General features: G+C 43.7%; 2 protein-coding genes across 2 annotated transcripts in view; one reads left to right on the top strand and one right to left on the bottom strand.

Moving 5' to 3' along the window:
- Nucleotides 1-205: 205 nt before the first annotated feature.
- LOC139384991 (putative sodium-coupled neutral amino acid transporter 8) lies at nt 206-8,500 on the bottom strand. Its single transcript, XM_071129952.1, has 12 exons — nt 8,393-8,500; nt 7,282-7,395; nt 7,058-7,144; nt 2,433-2,631; nt 2,108-2,264; nt 1,856-1,960; nt 1,668-1,725; nt 1,399-1,513; nt 1,011-1,158; nt 720-922; nt 523-574; nt 206-337 (listed from the first exon to the last, which is right to left on the bottom strand). Exons 1-12 carry the CDS (start codon nt 8,498-8,500, stop codon nt 235-237), a joined length of 1,449 nt encoding a protein of 482 aa, XP_070986053.1. The 3' UTR covers nt 206-234.
- Nucleotides 8,501-10,067: 1,567 nt separating this feature from the next.
- Nucleotides 10,068-11,587, top strand: part of LOC139385087 (dynein axonemal assembly factor 1-like) — a 4,263-nt gene continuing 2,743 nt past the window's right edge. Inside the window, exons 1-5 of the mRNA XM_071130135.1 lie at nt 10,068-10,194; nt 10,301-10,406; nt 10,503-10,594; nt 10,793-11,014; nt 11,352-11,518. Coding sequence (XP_070986236.1) covers nt 10,068-10,194; nt 10,301-10,406; nt 10,503-10,594; nt 10,793-11,014; nt 11,352-11,518 — 714 coding nt within the window. The remainder of the gene's footprint in view (nt 10,195-10,300; nt 10,407-10,502; nt 10,595-10,792; nt 11,015-11,351; nt 11,519-11,587) is intronic.

The raw sequence follows: 11,587 nt of genomic DNA, 5'->3' as shown, positions 1-11,587 counted from the left end.
TACTTGTTCTCCCCACTGTACATAGATCAATTTCCCCATGCAGTGTTGATATAGCAGCACTACATCAATATGTTATTCTAGACTTGACTTTTGACTCCCATGAACCTCAACTTTAAAAACATGATGAACCTCAAACAGAACCCGGGTACAATCATAATGATGTTGTTTTATTGATAATGACGCTGGCAAAGATGACAGTGCTGGTGATTTTGGTTGTTCTGATGGTGATGGTTATCAGAATTTGTGGAAGATCTCCATAATGGCAATGGTAGTGCTCTGTCCAAAAATGAAGGCTCCAACAATTACAGTAATCACACCCCACACAGTGCACACCACCCTGCAGACAGGGAGAGAGAGAGAGACAGAGGGACAAAAGAGAAAGAAATGGGTGGAATCAGATACATTCATGAATGTTTACAATAGTAATGCAATAGTATGCAATTTAACTCATGTTTTGTGGGCATTTTGTGATTCAATTCAAAACCACCAGGTGATCTCATAACTTCAAACTACTCCACTCACCTGACTCTGGGCGACACAGGCTCTGACTGCATAGTGAATACCAGGCAAAGCCCTGCAACACGCATCTCAATGTTAGTTGACACAAGTTTTACACAAACGCAGGATCAGCTCAACACAGGAACGCATGTGAGTCACAAACAACCTCAGACACATGCCTACATACACACACACACACACACACACACTTTGTTTCATACCAGGAAAGATAAAGATGAAGAAGGCACTGATTCCTCCGATAACGCTGATGACCTCACTCATGTCAGGGACGAACATGGCGATGAGGAGGGTGATTGTGATCCAGATGACAGTCAGAATCACTCTGCAGCGGTTCTCAAACGAGTGTGTGACTCCACCGCGCCGATGGCGACGAATTCGCAACATCAGGTCCAGAATGACAGACCTGTGCAATGAACATAAATGTACACACAGACTCAGTTACATGGTAACACACAGAAACAATTGCTTGTGCTGTCCAAGTGGGACCCTACCTTCCCAACAGAAGTATAATTGGATAGATGGTGATGATTGATATTCCAAATAGCAGTCTGGCAATGATCATGACCACATCATTTCCAGGATATGACATCAGAATATCAGCCGCCACTGTGCGCCCAAACGTCAGGAAGCCAAAGATACCTAAGAACAGAGAAAGGAATATGTCTGACAGCTCCTACAATAGCTCCCACAATGCACTAAACAGCTGGACATCAGGTCCTGTTAGAATACTTCCTTGCATCCTAAAATCCATCCTTCTTCCTTGAGGTATTCACTGCTCAACGCTAAAACCATCCAACTGCTTTCACCAATCCAACCACTTTTATCAGTAATTTACTTCAAGGAAGGAGGGACCATGCCATGATTGACAGGCCAGCTCACCTGTAAGGGTGTAGATGAGCAGACAGAAGAACATAGAGATCACAGAGATGATCACCCAATGGGAGAGCTTCTTGTTCTCCATGCTGCTGTAGATGGCTATACAGGCCTCATGGCACTGCAACACACAAACACACATTCATATACATACTAATAATACACAAACAGAGTATAGGTGTTGTAGCAGTGTAACACACACACAATCAAAATGCATAACCCTATAGTACAGATACTGTATCCAGACTTCAAACAGTTAAAAGATTGTTCTGTACCTGGAAGCCAAAACAGATGGTGGGGACGACGCTGAACATTGAGGCACATGAATCTTTTCTAGAAAACATAGAAGACAGGGGATAACATATTATCACACATATCATATGCACAAGTATACTCAAACTTGCCGAAGAAACACGTGCACACAAACACACATGCACATACATACATACACACACTCACTGACCCTTCACTGTGCTCTGGGGTAATGACGGCTGAATGTTCGTCCATCATGTAGTATTTGACAATGACAGCCACACAGAGATATGTAGCAGCCAGAGTGCCCAGCACACTGAGTGATACAGAGAGAGTCAAAGAGTCAAAGAAAGAGAGGGGAAATAGGGGGTCTGAATAACCATGTAGTATCCCAATTTTTAACACACACAGACATGCACAACACATATTACACAGGCAAGCACCCCCGCTCCAACCGACACACCTGGTGTATTTCTGGATGCCAATCTCTTTGGGGATGGAGAGAGGGAGGATGAAGATGAGGCACATGATGAAGAGGTGGAACCGTTGGTCCGTGTACCAGTGGTACGGTATCTCGCCCTCTAAGGACCCCGTCACCGTCTCATACAGAGACACACACACTGGAACACATACAGAAAACATTCATAGATACACGTTAAAACATTTTCAGGACGTTGGTGGCTCTATCGGTATATCAGATAACAGCATCCATTTATAACTGTGGCTATGGGGCCATTGTGGGAACAGCGTGATGCTGTGTCAATGCTGGTCTGGACGTTATCACTCACGTTTGTCTAGCTGGTCCTGCACCACCACCAGGAAGGCCACAGAGATCATGAAGAGGTTGAAGCAGAAGCAGACCTCACACAGCTGGCCGATGGCCCCCCCACACACCTCTCGCACCACGTCCTGATAGGTATTCTTTCTGCTGATGGATGAAGCATAGCCCAGGATGATCAATCCGCTGATCAGGAACACCAGTGATACCTGGGGGTCGGGGTTGAAGGAGAGTGTTTTGCAGTACAGATATCATTATGTCTGAGCACATAAATGGTTCCAGTGCTATTCTCCCTTCCTCCCTGAATTGAATCCCTAAAATTGTTTGGATAAGTGCTAGAAGTTTGACAGGGAGCTCACATTTGGCAATTTAAATGAAAACCATGTTCCCCATCAATGATACAGTGAGATGGAAACCACTAGACTAATTGTTTGTTGTAGCCCTGATGGAGTAAATCATCCACCCATCAGACACATACAGAAAGAACCACAAATACACACACAGGCAGGCCTTCGTTGTGGGTACTGCTGCTATTACAGTACACATGCATGGGCGCCTGCCTGGCTCCTGACCCATGAGCCCTTCATTAGAGTTAGCATGTGAAAAGATGCATCTCATTCACACCAAGGAGAGGAAATTCAACAAAGCAGGCCTAGGCCATGGGTGTATGCGGCCTCACACAGGCAAACACACACACACAGGGGCAGACTGGGACCAGAAATCAGTCCTGACATTTCTAACACACCGACATATTCTTTCCTCAAGGCACCCATTTAATGATAATTTTGTGCAACAAAAAAAACAAGCAAAACAGGCCCACTGGGCTAGAAATGGACCAGACCATCTGGCATTTGCCCAGTATGCCAGTTGGCCAGTCCACCATTATGACACACACACAAACTAATATGAGAACATTTAAGTATTAACAGGATGAAGTAAACTAATTTTGACTTTAATGAAGGGTGCAATAAGGTGCGTGCTTCTACACCTGCATTGCTTGCTGTTTGGGGTTTTAGGCTGGGTTTCTGTACAGCACTTTGAGATATCAGCTGATGTACGAAGGGCTATATAAATAAATGTGATTTGATTTGATTTGCTATGACTTCCACATATTTCCCATAGTGTATGTTTGATTGAATTGACACCAAGTTACAGCACATTTCTTGATTGTGTGGACAAAAAAAATAAAATCTGTTTGATTACTTTACTCTTTTTTTTAGAACAATCCCACTATTTTGGTTCTTGATTTTTGATTGCGCTCACCATTTCAACGCTGATGGCTTTATTGACTCCTCCCGCCTTCTCGAAAGCCCACGGGAAGTTAAGCAATCCCGCGCCTAGGGCAGATTTGAGCATGATGAAGATGGCACCGAACGAACCGAGCCGTGGGGGATCCGCGTGCGAAGCAGATCTCGCCAAAAGGCTGATACTCTCACGAGCAAGTTCTTCCATGTTTGGCCACACAGGTCACCGTCCTTGTCAGTCTTTGCAGTACAGTTTCCTGGAGTCGGGATGGCAGATGTTACGGTTGCGCTTCAAAGCGCTTCTGCCTTCAAGTGCGCCTTGAGCCTCAAATAGCTATAGAGTGTGAGGAGATTAATTTAAGTGTCGCTGAAGTTTCCAGTCCCATAGAGTCCTCAGCGTTATTGCTTCAGAAAGAAAAAGTAGTCTTTCATACATTTGTGCTATATATACTGTATATATAGGCCGACCCTAGGTGGCGGCTCTTTCTGTCCATGAGGCATCCACGCGCATCGCCATGATTACACAAGAGAATCCGAGGTGGACTCAAATAAAACAGCCAACACATTTCACTCTAAGGTGACAAATATGACACCAGGCTGCGACCGTTACTGTGTGTCTGACTGTGTGTGTGTGTGTGACTGGGACACCTGTAATCTCACTGGGTACATACTTAAATTCAATGTAATTTCCACGTTTGTTACACGTGATTTCATTGAAATGACGTGTAACCAACGTTGATTCAACCCGGGATAATATTCCCTATTTCACCCTGTTATATAAATATTCATACACATAGCTCATATAAACAAAGACATTCCGTCGTAAGAACACATACACCCAGCCATAAGACTGACCCCCTCTTCCTTATATAAACACACATTTCATCTCCCTCTAACTGGCCGGTCCCAAGAGCAAATAACTTTTGCTGTGCACCAATGGGGCCCGCTCTGGCTAGAGCAAGGCCCGCCTCCAACCCTCCGACCAGTCAAGAAGACCGAAACGACAAGACTCCACCTACTTTATTCTATGTATAAAAATGAATGTAACCATTGTATAGGCCTCTTTTTCACCTGGCTCCTTGCCGAGTCATGTGAACTAGGTCCGTGCACGTAAAACTGCGGGACAAGATATCTCTGACTCATTAAAACTGTCTTTTGTTACAACTGAAATCCACTCTGTCCAGCGTCCGTGATTTGGTCTCAACTCTCCAGTATTTGAACACTAACAACCCCATACATAACTAATCAGTCGATATAATCGAGAACAATCATCAGAAATTAAGCGATGTGATTCAGACAGTGGGGCGCCGTCTGACGCACTAGTTGGTCAGAAGGTTCAAATCATCGTTTCATATCGTAATTTCTGAGTAGGGGGTAATGATCATTTTAATTGTGCTGTAACTGAAACTAGAATATCTTTAGATGTCCTATCCTTTCGTCAAATATACGTACTGGGTTTTTAAAAGTGTTTTTACCCCGGGATAGCCAGCTAATATGACCCATAGTAAGGAAGAACATGTATTGAGAGCAATTCGATCTACAGTACATCTACACCACGATGTGATATGTTGATTTGAACCTTCTGACCAACTAGTGGGTCTGGCTGCGCCCCACTGTCTGATTCATATCGCTTGATTTCTGATGATAGTTGTAGATTATATCGACAGATTGCATTTGTATCTGGAGACTGTTGAGTGATTATCAGCTCTTTGTCCAGTTATATGAAGAACAGTGGCTGGCAGCCGCTAGTATAGGAACAGAGGAGCGCGGTACATAAAGGCGCATGTGCGTAAAATTGATGCGAGCGACATTCGTCTAGAATTCGAGTTAACTCAGACGACACAGAGGCCCACTGAGAGTAAAATATGCTCAAAGGAATTCGGCATGCTCACAGGAATTCGGCACGTGAGTGACTCGTGCCAAAAGCAAACAGTATCACCTGAGCAAATAGGATAACGTGACGAGTGCTGACAGCGAACCTGACAACTGCATGGTTTAATGTGGCTTATTTATGAGGATCTAGTCTCCCGTGGCCATCCTTGCAAAATGAAATGAATTGTATGATCAGCAGGTAAACGTTTGTGATTTACAAGTACAAATGGTCATTTTGACAGATGGAAAACCCTCCTTGTTTGTAATGTGAACTTTAGGATCAGGAGCAGGTCAGGGGTCAGAGGGTCATCTCTCAGGTGGACCTGACAAATAGCATGCAGCAGAGGGCTGTCAGACAATAGAGAATACATTATCTCAGGTTCTTCCCATTTCATTGTGTGTGGTATGCAATGTATCTGAGAGAAAAAGATGCAGGTGCTGTCTGGAGCTTCAACATTCACATCCTCTAGGTCAGTGAGATCATGTGGAGAGTCATGTGACCTTTAGTCAGGGGATAAGGCTTTAAATTAAGGTTAGAATCAAGAGAGGTCTGGGGCAGTCTGTGCTTTTGGATAAGACACTGATGGAGAGGGACAATATTTTTTGCTGATAATGTAAATGAGTACATTAGCAGTTTAAAAAAAATCACATTACATGTAACTGATTACATGTAACTATTTACATGTAATCAGTTACTCTCCAACCCTGCTCTATGATCACCTCAGCTGTCTGAGATTTTGGCTGGCCACATACTGACCACTCAATTCAATTCAAGGGCTTTATTGGCATGGGAAACATGTGTTAACATTGCCAAAGCAAGTGAGGTAGATAATATATAAAGTGAATATTTAAAGTGAAAAACAATAAAAATTAACAGTAAACATTACACATACAGAAGTTTCAAAACAATAAAGACATTACAAATGTCATATTATATATATATACAGTGTTTTAACAATGTACAAATGGTTAAAGGACACAAGATAAAATAAATAAGCATGCGAATTGGAAACCCTAAGCACTCTCTCTAGCTTCTCTGTTTTTTGTAGTTGCTCTCTCTCGCAATGCTACCATACCTGTAGACTTCCAGTCATTGTGCTAACACTAGTTAGCATTGACTCACAAAACTACCGCTACTTCATACTGCATGCAGACAAACAAATGGTATCTATGAGTTCATCTGACTCTGGGTATGTAGAACAAGAGCTTAAATGTTGTTATCTTGTAGTATCAGTACTTTATTCTGCTACTGTGCTTATTCTCCCTCTGGCTGACCTCTCACCCTCTTGTTGCTAGCTCTCTAGCTGATCTCTGTCCAGATCCTGTCTTTCCGGGTGCAAATGTATACGACGAGTGTGTGTGTATGTGTTTGGCATATATATCCTACAGTGCATAAAATTTCACTTTGCATCTTTTATTAAGGTTTGCATTTTTCATTCAACTCTCCCATTTCTGTCTCTAGTGGGATACAGGTCCCTCGGGATCGGAAGAACCCCTTGTTCACCATCTGCACGCGTGCATTCTTCTTGTAGGGAGCCTCCAGGGGTTTGTCTACATGCCAGCCGTACATAGACGATGAGAGGACAGGCACCCGTCTACCCCTTTCCTGGTGCAACAGGACAAAATGCTTAATCAATCATTGACATCAATAATGGGCAGTAAGAGTTCTAAGTGGACTGGCAAAAATGAAGAGACATCTTCAGAAAGATTATGGCCCAGAGAAGAAGCTTTGTAAATACTTACCTCCTTATTAATGTTCAGTGTAAGGTTCACAGCCTTGTCATCACGTGACACTTTGGGTTCATACCCCTCCCTGAGATGGAACACAGCATCATAAACCCTTCCTTGCTCCTCACGCTGTGTATACAAAAAAAACTGTGATTAACAGTTGGCTAATGCCATCATTGGAGGTAGTAGTGTCCCTGGAAGCATATTTTAGAGGAGGTAGTGCCATATAGCTTAACTACAGGAGTACTGGTTTACAACAAGCCCTGCCCCGGATGTAATCTGCCTAAATGACTACTGCCACGTAGCACTTACGTCAGTAGCCATGAACTGCTTTGAAAGGCTGGTCATGACTCACATGAACACCATCATCCCGGAAACCCTAGACACACTCCAATTCGCATACCAACCCAACAGATCCACAGATGAGGCAATCTCAATCGCACTTTACACTTCCCTTTCCCACCTGGACACTTCCCTTTCCCACCAGCTAAGTGTTCAACACCATAGTGCCCACAAAACTCATCACTAAGCTAAGGACCCTTAGACTAAACACCTCCCACTGCAACTGGATCCTGGACTTCCAAACGGGCCGCCACCAGGTGGTAAGGGTAGGCAACAACACATCTGCCATGCTGTTCCTGAACACCGGGACCCCTCAGGAGTGCGTGCTTAGTCCCCTCTTGTACTCCCTGTTCACCCACGACTGCGTGGCCAAGCACGACTCCAACACCATCATTAAGTTTGCTGACGACACAACAATGGTAGGCCTGATCACCGACAACAATGAGACAGCCTACAGGAAGGAGGTCAGAGACCTGGCAGTGTGGTGCCACGACAACAACCTCCCTCAATGTGAGCAAGACAAAGGAGATGATTATGGACTACAGGAAAAGGAGGGCCGAACAGGCCCCCATTAACATTGACAGGGCTGTAGTGGAGTGGGTCAAGAGTTTCAAGTTCCTTGGTCTCCACATCACCAACAAACTGTCATGGTCTAAACACATTAAGACTAACATAATTGCAAAAGGGTTTTCTCATGACCAATTAGCCTTTTAAAATGATAACCTTGGATTAGCTAACACAACATGCCATTGGAACACAGGAGTGATGGTTGCTGATAATGGGCCTCTGGTAAAATGCGCTGGAAATAAGAGGAACGGGACACTGCGTCAAGCTCCCTTTGAGTGAAGCTTCGCGCCCGCATGCTCGTGTTGCCCCCTTCTGTCTTGCTCATGTCACTGCACTAGCGTGGAACAACGGGTTGCAACAGTAAGCCTTGATTTCGGTGTCTTCATAGAAAGCTACACTTTTCAAATTGACCCCTCAATTTAACGGTTCACGCACCTCTCACTATGTAGCCTATGACGTCAGTAGTAAAAAAAATGTTTAGTTGATTCTGTCACAAAGGTTGTGTGTTCAAGCATAAAACACATTTCCTGCTGACTGTATTTTAGCCTACAATAAATGTAGTTTAGACGATATACTGATTCTCTACACTATACAGGGCATTGCTTGTTTTGTCACATAAACTGAAATTAAGCAAACTATTAGAATGTTAGCAACCAGCAAATGGCGGAGAGATTTCTGCATATTGAACCGTTAAAGCGGCAATCAGCATTTCAAACAGCAACAAACCGCTCTCCCAACCCTGTTTCAGTAAAAAGCTGAGGGAAAGGGCTGGAGAAATGTAATCAATGTCACATTCTTAGACAGAGCTATGGAATCAAGGCTTGAGCATCCATGATATCAACATTATAGTTCTAACCATGTTTATAGGCTATATAGTGTTTATTTACATGTACTTTGTTTCCAAACATTGGATTGAAACAATACATGTATTATTCAGAATAGGATACACTGATTACATACACGTTTTATTTTGGAATCGCTGTATGCTGTGTAAATATTCATATTTTTATCTCGGGGAAAAATTTGATTGACTGTCAGTCCTTTTGACCAATGAAAATGTTGAAGTGTAAAGACGGTTTGGCTACATGAGTTTATATCAGAGCCATCGAGGGGGTTCGATTAATCCCGCCGGGCGTTCTTGTCGGTGTGTTTTGCGTTGGCTGAAAGGTGATTGTATTCGATTTGGAGGTGGCTCACCTCCTGGAAGTGAGCTAGGCGAAGTCGGCTCAAAGCCTATGGCGAAGTCGGCTCAAAACAAAAGTGACTAAGAAATAAGCACGTGTAGTAATTACTAGGATTATGTGGTTTCCCATGCTAAAGGGATAAAAACGGGTTATCTGCCTTCCCACTGAAAAATAGTTAGAAAAGTCGAACAATTTTATGGAAAAGAGATGTATATTTCTGGACGGTGCACCATGTTGCCATGTTGACAAAATGACCGAGCGGCGCAGATTTACTGTTCGATTTGAGAAGGGCGCTCCTCCCTCCCGATATCACCCGATGACGTAACGTGCCATACCCGGTGCCCCGCGGTTTAGCATAATCGAATCCGCACATTAATACTGACGAATTTCTTAGTTTATTTATAATGTATTTCCTTTTATTTGTGTAATTCAAGGCTCATCTGTAAAATAGAACTTGGTCTCAGTATGACTCCCTGATAAAATAAAGTTTAAATGAAATATGACTCTGGCTCGCACAACCAATCATGAGAGGATGGCGGTCGTCGTTTGGTGTTCACCGTTGCTATGGAAACACAGAAAAGCTTTACCGGAAAATAGCTGATAGGGAGTTTATGACAAGTTATTACAGCTGGCTAATAAGTAAACACAAACTGTTAACTAAACAAGTAAATAGTATATAGAAGTAGTAATCACTTAAAACAATCGACGATGCATCCTGAACCCCTCGAATCCGGTGAGGTGGAAGAAGAGAGTGGCGAGGACTCCAGTACGACCCTGCAAGCTGGAGATGCAGAAATATTGCTGAACGCAATGTCAACAACTTACAGTAAACTAGGTTAGACAGTTCACTATAATTTAGCATAATAGTCAGCACATGGCAGCATGTTAAATAATCGTATGTGTCTAGCCATGTCTAAAGTTATACTCCTCTCTCACTTCAGAGGAGGCCCCCACGGCGAACTGCAGCCCCCTGCCAAACGATATCGAAGGAGACCGTTGTGTGTCCTCACATACAGAAGTCGACAAGGAAAAGGACTCAGGTCCAAGGTAATCTTAAAAGCTAGGAATTGGCTGTCAGTAGCCTTCTAACATTATTGTTCGTTCTGTCTAGCATTCTAACTAGTGACGCTTTATGTTCCTCAGAATGACAAAGACATTTCTGAAGGACCACTGCAAACAAAATAAACTCTACATGACACCTCGATTGAATGACACACTGTATTTGCACTTCAAAGGTATGTGTGGAATTGTTGTTGTTGTTTATGGACGGTTTAGATATATTGTTGCATGAATCATTTATAGAAATTAAAATCATAAGCTTTGTGTGGTCTATATAGAATTGTAGGTGGAATATAACTACGCTGTTAGTGTTCTTGTAGTATTCTAATGTAGTTATTTGTTTTATGTTTTGTTTTATGTTTGCCCCCTCTTAGGCTTCTCCACTATAGAGAATCTGGAGGAGTACACTGGGCTGAAGTGTCTCTGGCTGGAGTGCAACGGGCTGCTGCGCATCCAGAACCTGCATGCCCAAACAGACTTACGCTGCCTCTTCCTCCACCAGAACCTCATACACAATCTGGAGAACTTAGAACCACTCAGCAAGCTCTGCACCCTCAATGTCTGCAACAACTACATACGCACCATCGAAAACATTGGTGAGTCTGTCCTCACTCTACATACCACACCTATCTGGCTATCTCAGTGAGTGTGTGTGTGTGTGTGTAACTGATGTGAAACGGCTAGCTAGTTAGCGGTGGTGCGAGCTAAATAGCGTTTCAATCGGTGACGTCACTTGCTCTGAGACCTTGAAGTAGTGGTTCCCCTTGCTCTGCAAGGGCCGTGGCTTTTGTGGAGCGATGGGTAATGATGCTTCGTGGGTGACTGTTGTCTGTGTGCAGAGGGTCCCTGGTTCGCGCCCGGGTATGGGCGAGGGGACGGTCTAATGTTATACTGTTACAACTCCATCTATCTGATTTGTGAGTATTTTCCCAGCCTGCCTCCCTGATCTGGGCACCCTGCAGATAGCCCATAATAAGCTGCAGACAGTGGGAGACGTGGAGCATCTGAGTCAGTGCCTCTCCCTCAGTGTACTGGACATGTCCCACAACCTGCTGGATGACCCAGACATCCTCACTGTGCTGGAGAGAATGCCTGAACTGGTGAGAAGGCATGCTCACACAGATAAACAGTACTGTATGCTAATAGAGATCATATCATCTTTATTCATT

This window comes from Oncorhynchus clarkii, chromosome 26 (genome assembly GCF_045791955.1).
Source record: "Oncorhynchus clarkii lewisi isolate Uvic-CL-2024 chromosome 26, UVic_Ocla_1.0, whole genome shotgun sequence".
NCBI lineage: Eukaryota > Metazoa > Chordata > Actinopteri > Salmoniformes > Salmonidae > Oncorhynchus > Oncorhynchus clarkii.
The sequence above is the reverse complement of the archived record's forward strand: the minus strand, read 5'-3'. Positions and strand labels throughout refer to the sequence as shown.